The sequence below is a fragment of the Eutrigla gurnardus genome (assembly GCF_963514095.1).
Source record: "Eutrigla gurnardus genome assembly, chromosome: 15".
NCBI classification, from domain to species: Eukaryota; Metazoa; Chordata; class Actinopteri; order Perciformes; family Triglidae; genus Eutrigla; species Eutrigla gurnardus.
The window spans coordinates 11,980,019-11,999,195 of record NC_139938.1 but is presented as its reverse complement, the minus strand read 5'-3'; the positions used below and the strand labels follow the sequence as shown (position 1 = coordinate 11,999,195).

The window sequence follows — 19,177 nt, the reverse complement described above, 5'->3', positions numbered from 1 at the left end:
AATATTTTAATGATATGATTTAGGCACTACTAGAAATCAGAATTGTGTGCGCCAGTCTTCACTGTCATCAAATTCATGGTTGGCTAATGTTAGCATGCAGCCACACTGTTAGATTTTATGTTTCTTTTCCCCCAGTTTTTTCATTTTAATGTTAAAAACAACGAAAAAGAAGTCTGTAGCTTATGAACTCTGTTAAAATGAGTAAATGTGGTCAACAATCAAATTGAAGCAACAAAAACCCCGGAGGTTATTGTGTCCTCTGTGGCATAATTTTCCCAGGTTACAATACGTCTTTTTTCAGACTAAAATGATATTGCATGCTGATATATTACTCTTTACATTAGTCTGCATCTTCTGGCAAAGACCGCCGCCACATCCTCCTCAGGAAACTGGTGTCAGCATTTATTAAAAAGAAATTCTCGCCAGCCATATGAGGCACAAAATATAGCAGTTGGTGTAAATTCATCCATATGAGACACTGTAACATTTCAGAAGTCTCAATATCTGCTATGCACTTCCACCAATTGGCGCAAAGGTGTGGCAAAAACTCTCAAAAATATATGGCTCTTTATTTGTACTGTCATGGTGCCCTCTGGTGGAGTGTTCTTGTGTTTACACATGTCTCTCTTTTGACAAGTTCGCTGCAGATTATCATTTGCTCTGAGCTTTTACGGGTTCTTTCTGCAGCGTTGCTGCTGAGTATAGATACACTTCCTCTTTCTCTGCAGCATCATGCCATGTTTTGCCTCGGCTGTGCATCAAAGTCCTTCACCGCTGTTGTGAGATTGTTAACTGCTTCAAAGTGGAGCTGAAACATAATTTCCAGAGTATCTGGAGGCATAACGTTGGAGTTCAGCTGCTGCTTATAGCCTCAATTCAGTGCAAAGCCTTTCTAATTTGATTTACTTCACTCTCACACTCTCTCACTCCATCACACGCGCACACACACACACACACACCCTCCACTTCTACACTTGTGAAGACACTCATTGGCATAATGCATTCCCTTTCAAGGTAGCCAGCAGCCCAGCTGTACACACACTCACTCCACAGAAGAAAGGAGAGAGCAGAATCTGCATGAGGGGTTCTGGTAGAGGCTCAGTCTGTATGTGAGAAACCCTGAAATGACCAGTGGCTTCGACTGTGTGAGAAATAGTTCCATAAAGTGTGCAGCAACAGCCTACTTTTTAACTTAAATTTGGACTCTAGTGTCCACTAGGGATGGGTTGTTTTAGGATTTTATTGCAGATCCTGATAAAAACGTTCACAGTTGATCGTGGTACATTTCCATTATTGTGATAATCATGAATATTGTCTCAAGTGACTTGAAAAGCTTGCTGTCAACGTGAAAATTGGAGCGTGATTTAAAAAATAGAGCAGGATACAAAGTACATTTTTAATTTATGCTTTTATATAGAGGAGGGATATATGGTTTATGAGCATCTTATTATTTGATTGTTTTTCATTGAAAAAGGATTTTCACAAAAATGTAAAAGTAGTATGTAAAAGTAAATATGTAAAAGCAGGCAGAAATAGCCAGATATTAGTTCCTGTTTATGGCCTAAAGGCCCAATTAATAAATACTCAAGTAAAGTACAGATACCTCAGAATTCTACTTAAGTACAGTAACAAAGTATTTCTACTTAACTTACATTACTTCCCACCTCTGTAGAATACTCTGTTACAAGTTAAATTTTGGCATTCAAAATATTACTCAAGTAAAAATTATCATCATCAAAATATGTACTTTAAGAACCAAAAGTAAAAGTACTTATTTTGCAGAATAATATATATATATATATATATATATATATATATATTATTATTATTATTATTATTATTATTATTATTATTATTATTATTATTATTATTATTGTGTTAATCAATTAAACGTTGCAGCTGGTAAAGGTGGAGCTCATTTTACCTACTTTATATACTGTTGGTAGTTTAATCTAGAATAATACATCATCAATAATGAGTAATGAGTTTATCATATAAAAATATGTTTTAATAATCTGAATCTGTAAAGTAACTAAAGCTGTCAGTACAATGTAGAGCCTTGAAGATGTGAAGTAAGTAGAAAGTATTACAAAAATGGAGCATTTCGCCATTGTAATTAACTACAGTAATTGAGTAATGTACTTAGTTACATTCCACCACGGTTACAGTTAATAACTGTTTCCACTCTAGTCAATACATGTGACAGCAGTTGTCAAGAATTCTGTTTCTTTTCAAAATAATAATAATAATAATAATAATAATAATAATAATAATAATAATAATAATAACAATTACAATAACAATAATAATAATAATAATAATAATAATAATAATAATAATAATAATAATAATATTAACTAAACAGTAAAAACCGAAATACTTCATTTAAACATACCGCGTGGTTGAGTTTACATTATTGCAAATGAAATGGGACATAAGAGTTATTGGTACCGTGTCGGGAGGAGTTTCTAGTCGGACACATTTGGCGAAACACACAACCGCGTTCACGTGGGCTAACTTCAGCTGCTGCAGGAAAGGTGAGCGTTGTCGCAGTTCGTACCAACACAAACCCGACACATCTGTCCTCAGCTGTTCTACTGTATCTACCTGAGTCACAACGACGCTCTCCCCGTCATTACGTCATTAACGAAGATAGACGGTCTTTGCTCGTGCTTCTTTATGTAAATACTGTATTGTTCCAGTCTGTGTATGATTTCTCATATACGAGCTCTAGTGTTTCGGCTGAAAGGACCAACGTTTGATCGATGCTATTACCTGACAGCCGTTTCAGACGCTCACACTGAGTTTACAGTTTTACATGCGGACATGAATGCATCACATCCACATTGATGATTTTGCATTTCCGTCAGCCAAGAACCGTCAAGCCAACCAATGCTGCTGAGGGCACGTGACCTGGTGCCTGGTGGAGTTTAGTAAACAGGAGTTTGGTGATATGTTTCACTCCACGTGTTTGTGTCTCAGTGCCTAAAGGACAGCAGAATCACTCTGTATTTTGTTAAGACACACATATTTTGATGAAAGTGAGCCAGACAGCTTTTTAAAGTCACTTGTGGAGTCACTGGTGGCTTTGAAGAGAGCGATGCAACACCTTCAGCTCCCTCAGGTTGACCTGTCAGAACATGGGAGTATCCATACAGCCCCACTTCAACAAAACCTAAACTTACTTAATTAGCTTGCTTTGTTAACCTGCTTTTGCCAGTTTGACGTTCCCATTTGAAAAGCAGGGAAAATAACTGATGGAGGTCACCTTTAAGATTGAAGTCAGGCCAGAACAATGTAGTGGCAGAGGTATTGTTCATGGGCTGACAGAAAGAGGAGCAAAGTCTTCTTCAATCCAGCGTGATGTTCATCTAGTATATTATGGTCCATATAGAGTCAAACAGACCAGAGAGCAGGGGATGATTTAGGGCGGAGCTACCTGCTGATTGACAGGTCGCTACCACGCAACCAATGCAGTTAGCTACTAAGATGACTTTAACACGTAGCTGTAAAGTTGACCTTGAATTATGGAGGTAACTTTGTTAGCAGCTTCACAACAGAATCCACATGGATACAGATCCTCCCGTCGCTCCTCTTCAGTCCAAATATGGTTGCAAAAGTTCCAAGATGGCGATGGCCAACTGCTGAACTCATGACTTGGAAACCGTAGTCCACAACCCCGTGGGTGATGCCACGATGACGACGTCCACTTCGTATAGACAGGATATGACCAAACCTTATATGTTGTCACCTGAAAATTGTTTCCTGTCGACGTAGATTCAGCCTCACTTTAGTTCAGCATCTCACTGATGATATTCTTTGAATTGTGTCTATTTTTCAGATTAAAATGCCAAAGAAAAGCAAAACAAAGTCCGCAAGGAGACGGAGCGATGACGATGAGCAGCTCCCTCCTAAACAGAGCAAGTTAAACCACAGCGACCCTCCATGCCCTCTCTGCTTCAGCAGCCCAGTCAGCCTGTTCCAGAGCCTCATCCAGCCCATGGCGATGGAGGACTTCTTCAGGGACTACTGGGAAAAAAAGCCCCTCCATCTGCAGAGGTCTGACCCCGACACAGCCTCCTACTACCAGTCTCTGTTCCAGCTGTCTGACCTGCAGGGCCTGTGTTCTCGGGATCTGGAGTACTGCAGGGACGTCAACGTCGTTCGCTGCGTCAACGGCAAGAAAAAAGTGCTCAACAAGCAGGGGCGAGTTAAAAACGGTGCTCTCAATAAGAGCTTTGTTCAGGATAAGGCCACAATCCAGTTCCACCAGCCACAGAGGTTCAAGGTGAGAGAGCCTTCGGGACAAATGATCCTTCTGCTGCTCATTTACACTGCAATACTAATCAATATTCCTAATAACAATGGATTAGTTAATGATGGATAGTGTTCTTTTTTTAATAACAAGTTATGTGATATTACAGTATTATGGTATGTATTAAAAATAAACAATAGGTTTTTAAATACCTTCATAAATCCAGACGCTGAGCTTTCTACGATGCTGTATTGATGCGATGGGTTGTAGTGACCATCAGACGCCACCAGAGGTCAGCCTCTCTACAGTGTAACAGGAAGCCGAGCAAGGAACGATGGGAACACTGAGTTTGCTTTGCTAAATATAAAATAGCTTATAGTTTAAAGTCGGGATGTCAGTTTTGGTTAATTTGAATTAAAAAAAAAAAAAAAAAAAAAAATTGAACAACAAACTGAAACCTTTTCCACACGCGTTAGTCTGCTTTCAAGCCCTCTTTAATCTGCTCTGACATCGATACAACGGCGAGCTCCTTGACACTGAGCCCACAATGGTATTGTTATATACACCACAGACCAACTTGTATAACCAGTAAAAACACCCCTGTGAACCGTTGACATCCCAGTCCTCCACCACCATCTGCTCCGTTCAGCCCACTGATGTGGCGCTACGCTTGGTACCCGCTGTGTGTGTGGTGGAGAGACCAAGAGAGAGGGAGTATTAAGTCCTCAGTAAGGATCTAGTGTTCATCGGGAGCAGCTCTCTCATGTCGTCTGCTGTGCTGTGTTGTCAGGACGAGTTGTGGAGGATCCAGGAGAAGCTGGAGTGTTTCTTTGGAGGCTTGGTGGGCTCCAACGTCTACATCACACCACAGGATTCTCAGGGTCTTCCACCTCACTACGACGACGTGGAGGTACAGTAATGCATCAGACGGGACTCGTTCAGCAGACAAAGCCACTTCATATTTATAGCACACCCATTTTCCCACACGATATTCATGAATGAATCCTTAAAGATTCAATAAGAGCTCATAACAAAAACCTTTGAGTAAAATGTAACAAAACCACAATGTGAGATTCTCCTCCTGTTGCTGAATCCTAAATGGAGGAAACACATGTTGTCTCCTGTACTGAAGGCTCATAAACTGAAGGAGCAAGCTTTAGCTCGGCAGTGCTGTGCAAATAACCACTCTGTCAGGATTAAGCATCATTGATGGTCATTGTGAAACACATCGATAGACAATGAAAAGCACCTGCAGCTCATTTGCTGAAAAACAAACACCAGGAGTTCATTCCTGTAGTTAATCTTTTGAATTTGCATCAGAAGGAATGTAAACAGCGGTAATAACAACAATTCTCTGGTCAGATTACATGGCCGACATTAAAATATTAAATTTGACATCGGGAAACGTTGTCTATCTGACTAAACTCTGACTGAACACTATCCCGAGGTTCCACCATGTTGATGCATGGATTCTGTCATAAGATGCTCCAGTAATTAACATGTAAAATCAAACGAATGACAAAAATGTATCAAAATTGATGGGAGCTACCGGCCGCAGCATAAACGTCATAGCAATGTATAGCCAGCATTAGTGATGTGAATCTGATGGGCCGTTTATATGCTGGCATGTCGCTGTGAAACTATGGCAATTTCAAATAAGCCTATTGCTGTTATGAAAATAATAATACAGTAGTTTAGTAAACTTATTTACTTTCCAAGTCAGAATCGGTCAATATTGCTAAAAAATAGTCATGATATCGAGCTTTCCAAAATATCCAGTTCTGTTTAAAATGTGAAAGAGCTTTGAAGAGAGTGCTGCTGGACTACAGCCGCCTCTGATGGACTGATGCTTCCTGAAGTTGAAGAATATGGGGTCAGTTCAGTCTCATTAATAATGGATGCACAGAGAAGGATTCACAAATATATTTTGTGATTTATATATAAATGACTCTCTTCTCACAAATACATTTCGTTTTAAATAAATGTAATATACATTTATAAATATATGAATTAAAAAAATATTTGCAATTTACATCAAAAATGTATTTGTATGTTGTTACATTTATATAGAAACTGTTAAACTTGAATTTAAAAGACGCTTTTCATTCGTGAACTGTTCTGTATTTGTTTGTGGATTTTTGAGACTCTCCCGATGTGGCTGGATTCACAAATGCATTTTTTTCAACAAGGAACTCTCTGTAGCCAATCAGATGCCTCCCTCGTTTTCAGCCAATCACAAATGCGCAAAATGCGCAGAGAAAAAGCTGTGCTCTGGCCATGGTGAGGTACCCCTCGTGGGAATGCAGTCATGTGATTGTGTGATGTATTTGTGAGAAGAGAGTCATTTATATATAAATCACAAAATATATTTGTGAATCCTTCTCTGTGCATCCATTACTAATGAGACTGAACTGACCCCATAGAAGAAAGCCTGCCTGTGCTAAAGGTGTAAACGGTGACCCGGATCAGCAGACGGGTGGTGCTGACTCCAGTCTCAGTGACGTGCTCTTTGTCCAGGTCTTTATTCTGCAGCTGGAGGGACAGAAACGTTGGCTTCTCTACACTCCCACTGTTCCACTGGCATCAGAGTACAGCGTGGAGTCAGAGGAGAGGATCGGCAGCCCCTCCCATGAGATCATACTGAAGGTACTCCATATTTATGCATTTATTTATATACTATATATATATATAGTGACTGTGACTGTGTCGTGTCGTTCCTCCACAGGCCGGAGATCTCCTGTACTTTCCCAGAGGAACCATCCATCAGGCCAGCACCCCAGCAGGAGTGGACCACTCCACCCACTTGACTCTCAGCACCTACCAGAGAATGTATGAGCCTCGTCTTCTACCTCAGACTGTTCAGAGGCCCACACACATGACTGTAGTTCTGCATCGGTGTACACATGTTGTTTCAGCATCCAACATGGCAGGATGACCTCTCTCTGAGGGAAGAACAGGGCTCCTGGTTGACTGTCCAGAGTGGGAGGGGCTTGACCTGTTTCATATCTATACAACCGGCGAGCTTATGAATATATTTTGTACTGGAGCACAAACTAGTGTATAGATCTAGACTCTTAATTTAACAAGTGCATTAAATTGATGCATGTCATTTTAAAAATGAAACCCATTGACAACATTTAATATATGAGTATATATTTAAATATATTTGTTCTAATATCGTGCAGCCTTAGTTCTGCACGTGAAACAGAAAAAAAGTAAAAGAATGTAAAATAACAAGTGGAAGTCATCCCATTACATGGCCTACAGCTGTGTTGATTAGAATATAAGTCAGAATAAACGCCTCCTATCCAGACACAGCAGATCTCTACTCTCGGACTATTTGATTTTTCATCTTTCACTAGATGAACTAGACTCTACCACAGCACTAAGAAGAAGTAGACTGTAAATCATGTAAAGAGATGTTGTCTGCTTTGAATAAAACGTGTCCAGCCCTGTGAAGTCAGCAGAAGAAGGAACAGATCGTCATGGACTGCACTTTCATAATACTTTCATACCTCAACAGACAAGAGCTTTTTACAGCTTCTAACATGCAATGTCTACCTGTCCTCTCTCTACCTGTCCTCTCTCACCTATCTTATCTACCTGTCCTCTCTAACTGTCCTCTCTCTACTTGTCCTCTCTACCTGTCCTCTCTACCTGTCCTCTCTCTACTTGTCCTCTCTCACCTATCTTATCTACCTGTCCCCTCTACCTGTCCTGTCGTCCTCTCTCACCTATCTTATCTACCTGTCCCCTCTACCTGTCCTCTCTACCTGTCCTCTCTACCTGTCCTCTCTACTTGTCCTCTCTACCTGTCCTCACCTCAGGTCATGGGGAGATTTGCTGTTGGACATATTTCCCAGCATGCTGTCTGCCCGCAGCAAGATTGAAGTCAGCCTGAGAGAGGGCATGCCCAGAAGACTCTTACTGGTAAAACAACTCAACATTATACTTTATTATAACACAAACTAATAAATATACTTTATTATAGCACAAAAATGAAATATTACAACTGCTAATTATACTTTATTATAACCCAAAAACAAAAAAAATCCAAATGAAAATGATATTTTATTATGCCTCCATGCTGACGACAGCCATAGCCAGATGCATTTTTGGGTTAATTCTCTCTTACGTGGAAAAGACCATCATGCCAAACACGAGGATGTTTTAATATAAACGCTGCTTCTATCTGATGCACAATCAATTAATTAAAGTAATAATCAACAGATAAGTTGATTATTAAAATAGTTGATGACTGTCCTACTGAGGGAAGGCCTTGAGTGAATATGGACTCGACATCGAGCTGATTAGAAGGAGGGATATAACCGTGAGGCGGTTATTCCAGTTCATGCTGTATTATTCAGCGTTGAGGTCTTACAGGTCCAGGTTTTGGTCTTGCCCCTGCCTGCTAGGCTCCTGGCTCCAAACGAACTCCCTCACGGGGGGGCCGGCTGGGGTCATGTTTACAATAATGCGTGCCGTTACTCGTCTCAGCCAATGGTGCACACAGTGAACTTCTTTATTGCAGTCATTTGTGGACGCAGCACTACAAGCTTCTGCGTCCCGCTGGGGGAAATGTCGTATGAATATTTATTCATCATCTTCAGCAACAAGCATTCACACTGACGCTGTCTGAGTTTGTCGGCTGTGTTTTCTTGTTCGTAGGGGAACACCGAAGGCCTGAACACCAGCAGGCAGCTGGCCGCCGGCCTCAGATCTCTGGCTGATGAAATAGAAACGGGGACGCAGGAAGTCCAGTCCACTCACATGAAGAGAGACTTCATCATGAACCGACTGCCACCGTACGGCCAGCAGGAGCTGCTTGAACCATGTGAGCCTGTTGCTGCTTATTCATGTGTGTTGAACCATGTTCATGGGCTGTAAATATATAGAATTCACTCTGCCATTCGGTGTGTGTGTGTGTGTGTGTGTATATGTGTGTGCGTGTGTGTGCGTGTGTGGGTGTGTGTCACAGCTGGGAAGATTCCTGCCTTGGAGGATGCGGTGTGTTTGAGGTTGAAAGACCACATGGTGATAACGGTGGAGCCGAGCCAAGAGAAAACAGTGAGTCCATCACTGCTCAGATATCCTGACAGACAGACCTTTTCCTCCACCTTTCCGGTGTTGCATCCTGATCATGTGTAATGCAGCGATGTGCCTTCAAATGGTGCATGTTGCAATAATGTTCACACGTAGACGACTGTCCTGTTTTACAGTTCAGTTTGACTTTCTTTCCTTACATCCCAGCACTGTAAACAACACAGGTTGTTGTAGTTCTCACTCACATGTAGAGGCTCATGGAGACTGATTCATAAATGCTAGCGGGATTCATAAAACTATATTAAAACATTGAACAGCAGAATCTAAATCAAAAGAGACTTTTTAAATTCTTTATTGAATTTTGTTCTTCTTGCTGCGTGTTTTTTAGGATGAGGCCACAGAGCTCGTAGTCTTTGTCTTACATTCTTTGAAGAACCAAAGGGAGAACCACATGATGGGTGAAAGTTGTGATGAAGAGGAGGAAGAGGACATCTTCAGGGTAAGATGACTCATCCTGTTTTCCTGGGAGGTGAACTGAGGTTTCCTTCTTCTCCAGATACATCCTGCTGCCCAAATACTCACTGGAGCAACAAATGCAGCTGAACATAGTCCCCAACAGACGCAACATTTCCTCCTGTTTGAATTACATTTGATATAAAACTACAGTGACCACCTGAACAGTGTGTCGCATGGTCTCAATCTCTAGTTACAAGTCTTCTTCAATCCAGCATGATGTTCATTTAGTACATTATGGTCCATTTAGAGTCAAACAGACCAGAAAACAGAAGATGCTTTAGGGCGGGGCCACTTGGTGATTGACAGGTCGCTACCACGCTACCAATGCTAGTTAGCTACTAAGACGACTTCAACACTTGGCTGTAAAGTTGACCTTGAATTATGAAGCTAACTTTGTTAGCAGCTTCACACCAGAATCCAGATGGATCCAGATCCAGTAAGGTTGCCGCTCTGCTGCTTGTGTTCATGAGATCCACCCGTCGCTCCTGCACAGTCCAAATATGGTCACTTCCTTCACTGTTCTTGAGGAACTCAAGGCTTTAAAAACTGTAGTCCACAAACCAATGTGTGACGTCACTATGACTACGGCAGTAGCATTTCTGGGGATTCATTGCCAGAAATCTGAGATAATATATTGTTTTGTTTTTTTAATGTGTAATCACCTGCAAATCTGATTTGTTAGCTTCTTATATTTACATAAGGAGCAAGTCACGGAGCTGGCCGCCTTGTTGCTACGGTAGCCCAGAAGGGACAAACCAAACACTAGTTCAAGATAGATCCTTTAAAAGGTTTACATCTTCACATGGAACCAGCGGACCTGGGGTCTCACACATAGGGTCGGACACTCTGAAAGCTTTGTGTGGTCACATCTGAAGTCACAATCCTTGATGTATGTGAAATATCTCTAAATGTGTTTGCTTGATCGTCTCTGTCTCTGCAGGGCCTTCAGTTCCCGCTGTCCCACCTCCAGGCCCTGCAGCAGCTCCAACAGGCCGAGCAGCTGGTCGTGGACCAGCTCCAGCTGCCCACACAGGAGGCCAAACTCAGTCTGGTCCTGGCTCTGTGGAGCGAGAGCCTGCTGGTTGTCCTGTAGCACACTACTCCGTCAAAACATCACTGCAATGAAGTTTTAAAACTGTCGATGTTTATGAATACCTTCTTTTGCTCCTCTCTGTCCCGTTCTTACTCACCACAACCCCTCGTCACCCGTGGAAGCGCCTCAGATCCTTTAGGTCTGCGAGACATGCCAGCCCTGTCGCCCTTTTTAATACATATTAGGAAAATAAAACTCATAATAACAATAAAAGTCCTTATTCATAACCCGTTGTTTACGTAACAGGTTACTGATAAAACATTTGTGTCGGTAAATAAGACAAAACAAGTTTTCTCCATCACAACTGGAGTACACGTGGGCAGACTTAGGCAGCCATTAAGTGTCATGTTTCACCACGGCAACACTACATGCATGCTAGTGTATGAACATCATATTTTTTTTATTCCATTCCTCACAATAACTGTACACCGTTTCAGTGGCACAGGACAAGAAATGTTAGACAACAATATTGGACATTGTTCAGCTGATGATGTATACATTTATTTGGGATTCCTTCAGCCAAAAATGAATTGAATTTCAGCATCAGAATAAGTATTACACGTGACTCTTTTGGCATAAAGATCATAGATAAAGATAAAGATGATCATTTGACAAATGAGTTATTGACCAAATGTCTTCCTGTCCAGGTGATGAAGGTATGACTCAATAACATTTAAAACCAGAAGAAAATCACATTTAAGTCCAAACTGAAACCATCAATTCTGTTGAACAATACAAACACTATCTTCGTTCAGCAGAAATGATTTCAGCCAATTAAATTTCAACATGTCATTGAAGCGTTCAATCAGCCACCATCTGGATCGTATAACTCTCATATCTGAGTGGAGAAGTTGAAGTTTTTGATTTAGATAAATGTCTGTTAAAGGAATAAAGGAAAGAAAACATTATTTTTCTTGCATGCCTGAAAATCATTGATGAATAGAAGTAGTAGTATGGTGCCGACTATGCTTGAAGTGGAATTGTCCTCAAAGCTGACAATATAAACTCCTGTGTGTCCGTGGTGCAGACGACCATGTATGTGTCAGTTTAGGAGCATTAAAAGCCTGTTTGGGAATTAGTGAGCAGACAAACTGGATAAATGGGACTTGGATCATACAACACAAGTTTTATTAATTTATTAACAGATGTTTTGATAGTTTTGCTGTTACAATTCACTCCAAGAATTCAAGGTGACACCTTTAAGTCCTAATTGCCAAATGAGGTAAAACAACATTGATTGAGCCTGTTGCACTGATGAAGGGATTGTAATTTGTGTATATTTGTAGTATTATGAACTGGGTGTCGGTGGCGACGTTCCTGGAATAAACCTTTCCTACTGCTGCAGTTTCACATTAAAAGCTTTAACTGGCAAAACATGAGATGACTTATTTTAAGTAGTCAGGAAGTGCAATATGTTTGATACTGATTGCTGTTGTTGATCAAACTTGCATCTAAATAACACACACAACAGCAACAAACAGGCAAAGGTCCATTATATATTTATATTATATATTTCAAGGAGTAATAGAGCGAGCAGGAGCAGCCGGGCCACAGGATCTATGAGGAGAACTGGATACAGTGTTGGAGGCGGGGCTTCATTCCTATGAAGATTTATATTTAACCCATCCACTTACATTTCACAAAAAGTGTCTTCATTATTTAATCCTCTCAGACTTGAGTGCAAATTTGAAGTTCACAGTGACCTTGACCTTTGACCACTGAATTCTGATGAGTTCATCGTTGAGTCCAAGTGGATGTTTGGGCCAAATTTGAAGAAACAACCCTGAAGGCGTTCCTGAGATATTGCTTTCAGGAGAACGGCACTGGCGTAAGGTCACAGCAAGCTTGACCTTTGAAGTTTGACCCCCAAATTCTAATCAGTTCATCATTTAGTCAAGGTGGACGTGTGAGTCAACAAAATAGTGTGAGTGATGTGTTCAGGTTAGGAGTATTCATAGATCAATCTTTTGGGAATATCAATGTCACGTTTTAAAGATCTTTAAGTTAGTAAGTCATAGAAAACGACAGCCGTGGCTGCAGGCATCATGTTTACGGGTTGTCCCTCGGTCTGTCCTCAAGAATAAATTCAATGTCACTGTGACCTCATAAACCACAGCTTGGGACACGAGCCAAGAATCCATATGCTAAGTAATAGGATCAAAATGATGAAATGGTGAACATGTTGATGGAGGAGGCATACGACCATTAACGTGAGTCGTGTGGTAGACATGGACACTAGAATTGTCTCTGATTGTCTTCGTGGTTCTCAGAGAAAAGTCAGGAGGTGTTGGGGGAGGAGCAGCGGGCTGGAGGGAGACGAGGACATCAAGGTGAGGAGAGGTGGACCTGAAACCACTACTATATGTACACGGCTGGATCAGTCACATGACACAATCTGCATATCAGAACGATTTGTGTTCCTGTAACGCTGGAGGAGCAGAGAACTACAAGGAGGCCAATTAGATGCAGCTCAGCTTACAGAGGAAACAAACACCAGCAAAGCAAGATTTCTCTCCACACTTTCATTTTTGTTTCAGATTCCTAAAATTATTTCTCCAGTATTTTATCCTTTTTATTTTATTTTTTTTAATGGTGAAGAATGGAACCTGAGGAATTATGTGTTACAACAGTGAAGGTATGGCATATTATACCATAGTATATTATGGTATAATATGCCATAAAAGTGCTGTATGCATTAACCAATTCATAACACTTCTCATAGTAGTATGACAAATAGTATGCCATAAAATGTAATAGTATTGGATCCCTTTAAATATTGTAATAAAGTATGTTGTGAAAAATATAATAGAACAATATGTGATTCAACATAATTCAATCCATAAAGAATGTCACTGTATATTCAACCTGGAAAATGAATGATACAGTGTGTCAAAAAGAGTCTTATATGCCATAAAATAAAAATATATTTCATAGTACAGCATACTATTCTATGATCTTTTTCTATCTTTTTCTGGGTAATCGGTGACTTTTAAAATAATACAGGTAGACGTGTGACTGATGAGCCACACGATTGAGGTTCATTTCAAATTTTATAGTTATGTTCTCATAAACAAGACTGTTATTTAAAAACAAAATCCCAATCCATTTGTGGACCATTACCAGATCACGTCTCTGTGGTAATTTAAAGAGAAACATCATCATTAACCATGTATTGATTATAACTTTCCTTTGTTAAAAACGTACACTCATTTTCAACCAGCCATCCCCGTTCACTAACTTACAATGTATTTTTATTGATAGACTCACCACTGACTTCAGACAACTGTCAATCAGGCGGGCTGCTGGGAGCACACATCCATCTCAGAGGGTGTTGTTACGCATTAGACCCATTTATCCAGAGTATCGCTGTGTGTTGAGATGCTTTATTGTGGTGAACGGTCAGAGGGCATCACTTTAACGGCGGAGGGTTGTGTGGGAACTAGCCTACAGACAGTTAACCTTGACCACATGTTCCAACACTCCGAGTGGACCCTGTAATGATAACCCAGCGTAATGACTGACTTCTCTTTGGAAGGAATGCACTAGGAATATACACCGCGGCCCTTTTCTCTGCTTTTTTTTGGAGGGGGGGGTGGGCGGTTGTCTTTTTTTTTTACTTTATGTGTTTTCATGCAGAAAACGTTTTACATTAACATGAGAGTAAATGCAAGCTGGTTTAAATGGACAGTTTAATGCCTCCCCACTCTACGCGATAACAACTCTCCTTTTTGAGAAAATGCCTTCAGCTTGCAGTTCATGAGCTCCAACCGTAAATAGTATCCTGTAAAAACAAGTGATTCATATCATGATTCAAGTATTTAGGACAGGGGAGGAAGTATACTGGCATTCCTATGTGCAGGAAACTGTTAGACATGTCATGACATCAGTACTGACAGATTTGCATGGGTTTGTTCGGGTATAAATCACTACGACGGGAGTCTATAGTAATGGCTAAATTAGAGAGTGTAGGATTTTTAGTGACCCAAACATTAAATGTGCTATTTCTCTCAACATACCGACCAGTTTTTCCTTTATGAAAATGTCAAATGAAATTATAAATCAGTTTCTTTCACAATAAAGGCAAGGTTAACCTGCAGTAAACACCTAGACTTAAACGCAGATAATTAGATAATAATAGATATTAACTTTATTAAGAAATAGTAAAAAAGCCACTGAATTAATCAGTGAGACGTTCAGTTCTGTATCTTGCCAGCAACATGTATCCTGTGTGATTAACTGGCTGATGAAAAAGGATGACGACATTTATTGGCCATGATCACAGTATTCTTTTCTCTATAAGCAGCAGCCTACTTTACTTGTCGCCCCTATAAATCACTGAACTATTGGAAACATATCTAATGCTGCAGAATCAACTTCAACACACCTTGATGATTAATGGCTCACGCTGTGACAGATATTCTGTGAATAATACTTTCAATGCTGAGCTGTGAGCGCTGAAATACCCGAGGCACTGTTTCAACCCGACGCCTGAGATTTTATAGCTGGCGTGCACACTGAGAGGGATTACGGCAGCCAGTAACACGTAATTGCCAGTAATTTCAGACGGAGTGATTCACAATTGTTGTGTCAGTGGGCTCAATGTTTTCACGTTTTGTTTTTAACATGTTGGACAGGATCTCTGATGTAGACACTCTCTCACCGTGTCTCCAAAACATGAGAAGTGAGTTTCACACGTCTCTGCAGTTGACGGATGACTCCTGACTTCCTGGATTTCTACAGACCTCAGTAAGCATGTTAGTGCAGAGGATACATGCTAATTCTATATTGGATTAGTGGCAGAAAGGAAGTACACTTCAGAAGCAGATCTAGTAATTTGCCAGCAACAGGGAGGCTGCACAGTGAATAAAGACTATGATTTTGAAAACAAATCAACTAATCAAATCTGATGAATTCAAGTACCCAGCATTAAAGGAAATAATTCAGTTACACTGACATTAAAATGCTGCTTAACTGTTAATTTATCAACAATAATAGAAGTTGTCATGACTGTCACTCAAGATGGCGACGGCTGGAGTCACCCATGGGTGACTTCAACGTCCACACTATATAATCAATGGTGGTATTGCTATTTCTTACTTAAAGAGCGGGTCTATTTCTCTTTGGGTTTTTTTTTTATCATACTGTAGCTTCCCTGTAGTGTTTCTGATTTATATGTTTAATATATGGTCAAAGTCCATATGTTTTGGTGGGAGAATGCTTTATTCAATAAATAACATAGGCCTACTGTAAATAGATGGCATTCGGCATGCTTTCAATCTGGAGAAGCAGACAGGACGGACCTGAGCAATGTACTGTTGTCGACGCCGCATTGGTTGGATCTGAATCACACAATAACACAAAAGAAGTAATCGATCAAGGCAAAGTAAAATTACTGTTTATATCAAAGCAGTCTGGCTATCAGCCATTATCTATGTTCCATTAAACACCACAAGTCTTGTGTTGTTAGGTGTCTTAAAGAAGGTTGTGTAACAAGAGGCTAAATAAGGCAACTCAACGTAATAACACCGCCTAGTCTGCCTTCACAGCGACGTACTCCAACGTGAGCTTTATACTTCTGGAGATTGCTTTCAGGCGTCAAATGTCATAAAGTGGTGTTCATTTGTGAAGATGGTCTTGCTGAACAAAATGTGTAATTATGAGAAAAATGTGTTTATTTTCTGCAATAATACAAAAATCCAATAAAAAAATCCCATTGGCATTTTGTCCAGGAGACCAATGTGGTCTATGACTTCTGGGTTGGCTTATAAGATATGTCATTCCTGCAGGACTCTATATTATCTTACTATAATCTAGAGGGCGTTTCTTTGATTGACAAAAAGAAACGCATGGTATATACATAAAATGCATTTAACGAGTTATCTTTGCACCAAAAATCGATCATCATACTTTATCAAGTAACATGAGTGGCATTCACAAAGAACTGGAGAGGGTCAGGTCATGTGCCCTGTGGTATTCCTGGTATGACGACATCATTTTCATTCAAAATAAAATGAGGATTTAAAATGTTAATTTTAATGTCCTGCCTTGACCAAAGAAGCAACACCGTGTTTTTGCAATAAAAGAGATTACAGCACGACAAATAAATTAACTGCAATGAAATGACCGCAGATTGGCAGTGTAATGTTGATAACATTTATTTTTACAGACATTATCCGAAGGGTGTTGTGGTGTGACAAATAGCCGAGGGGGCAGAGATAGCCTTTTTTTCTGACTGGAGACTTTTTATTGAGGTGAGAAAATTCCATGGCAGACACCAAAAACATGCATTAACATACCACTGCAAAGCCAAGGTTAGCGAACCCGGACCTTACTCACTTATTACCCCTAACTACCCCTTTGGAAATATACATCTATAACGTTTGGCACACAGACCTCTAATAACAACCGGCTAACAACCAGTCATTATGGGGGCTTGAGCAGGAGATTTACAAATCTTAGGTTCAGCGGCGTTGGACAGGTTCCCTTTGCTTGAAAATGGTTATTCCATCAAGGGCATGGCGAGCTGCGTGATAAAATCTTGTGATTTATTTCCGGCGGCTGATAATTACTGGTGTCTTGTCACCTGTCAAAAATAAATGGTTGGGGAGAGTCCGAGGCTGTAGTCTTCATGCTCTTTACACCACAGCAGTAAATCTGACATGTTTGTGAACCCATAAATCACAGCTTGTGATAAAGCATAGGCTCTCCTTGGAGATCAGCGGCCTGGGCTCACCATTTCAAACGGTTTTAGCTATAAAGGTATGCAGGAGATCAGCAGGTTATTTCAAATGTGTGGTGAGTACATTGGTTTTAGTGGCTCCTCGAACAAACATAAAAATGAGTGAAACGTCATAATTCTGTGAGGCTTAAGCCAACAAGATGCTCTGACATCCAGAGTTTGGACACAATTATTTGCAGACCTCTATTTCACATTTAAGGTTAATCTATTGTCATTGTGCAACACTGGGTTCATTCCTGTAGTGCAGTTTTTGAATTTGCATCAGGAGGAACGTAAACAATTCTGTGGGTAGATAACATGGCTGGCATCATGACTTTAAAAATTCAACATCAGGGAAACACTGTCCATCACCTGTGATGATGTTTGCATCTAATAAGCATAATTAACGAAAACAGTTTGTTTTTCATGTTCAAATTATTGTTGTTGTATTGTTACTAGTTAAGTAGGAACACACTGTTCACATGTGTCATCAGGGCTGACAAATATTTGATTCACAAAACTGCATTCTGAACCCTTCAGATGTCATATTCATGTTACAATTAGATCTTGTAAATATATATTATCATTAAAAAATGATGGTGAGTCAAAAGGCAGATTAGATTTGTATTGAGAAGACATGAGCACATAGAATGGAAGTTGACTTATGAATGGCTTCATGCTCCAGTTCTTTAAGTTGCAAAGAAAAAATAACGGATCGTTTCACTTAATTAAAATGCTAGTTACACTCTACACATAATATGTGTAGAGTGTAACTAGCATGTTCTTGCATGCACTTGTATGTTCATTTTGTGCATATTCTGTTGCAAATGAAAGCAAAACGCAAGAGGTGTCTAAACATTTGCACCACTCGACTATAGCCTATATGTGGGGATATGAATTAAAACAGACTTCATAATGACTGAATAATCCAATTCCAATCTGTGCTGATCTCCTGGACACAAAACGGTGAGTTAAAAGATGTTGTTTGTGCTTTTAGAGCTGAAACTCTGGGGTTTAATTGTTTTAAAGATTGGCGTCTCAGAGACGCATCGCGTACAATAAAAAGACGAGTGCAGGAAGGAAGCAATGCTTCTCAACGACCCCCAGTTCAGCGTCTGAAGGCCTACCCTTTAGTTACCTGACCTGTTGCACTTGGCCAGAAGCCGAGCTGAGCTTCGGTGCAACCTTTCACTGTCCACCGCCATATCTGACACGCAGATCTTTCACGCGGACGAAGGTCTTTTCCGCTGTTCAATTCCACAACCGCTTGGTGTCAAGAGGAGGAAGAGGTGTAGATAACACATACAAACAGTCTGTTTCCATTCTCTATCTGGGAGGCTTTTATTCCTCTCAATTTATTTAAATGTTGTTTCAAAATGAATAAAAAACAAACAGATTTTTGGATTGTTACGGTCAAAATGTCATCAAAATGTAAGTACATCTTTACAAGCAAAAGGTTACGAAAGATTGCTTAACCAGCAGCGATTGCAGGTTCTAATTGTAAAATATTTGCCCTTGTTTTTCACCTCTCTTTGAAGTCTAGGGCGCTCTG

At 40.2% G+C, this 19,177-nt stretch overlaps 1 protein-coding gene across 1 annotated transcript; it reads left to right on the top strand.

Annotated features, from left to right (window-relative positions):
* The first annotated feature begins 2,495 nt into the window (after positions 1-2,495).
* riox2 (ribosomal oxygenase 2) lies at positions 2,496-12,266 on the top strand. Its single transcript, XM_084028852.1, has 10 exons — positions 2,496-2,537; positions 3,842-4,288; positions 5,046-5,165; positions 6,773-6,901; positions 6,981-7,084; positions 8,083-8,185; positions 8,924-9,089; positions 9,234-9,322; positions 9,687-9,797; positions 10,755-12,266. The coding sequence occupies exons 2-10, from the start codon at positions 3,848-3,850 to the stop codon at positions 10,905-10,907; spliced, it is 1,416 nt and encodes a 471-aa protein (XP_083884978.1). The 5' UTR covers positions 2,496-2,537; positions 3,842-3,847; the 3' UTR covers positions 10,908-12,266.
* Positions 12,267-19,177: the final 6,911 nt, after the last annotated feature.

Excerpts from the sequence above, each read along its gene's own strand:
- riox2 (XM_084028852.1), top strand. The coding sequence starts at position 3,848 with ATGCCAAAGAAAAGCAAAACAAAGTCCGCAAGGAGACGGAGCGATGAC. Across the intron at positions 7,085-8,082 it reads CTCAGCACCTACCAGAGAAT|GTCATGGGGAGATTTGCTGT; the intron begins GTATGAGCCTCG and ends TCCTCACCTCAG. Across the intron at positions 9,798-10,754 it reads AGGAAGAGGACATCTTCAGG|GGCCTTCAGTTCCCGCTGTC; the intron begins GTAAGATGACTC and ends CTGTCTCTGCAG.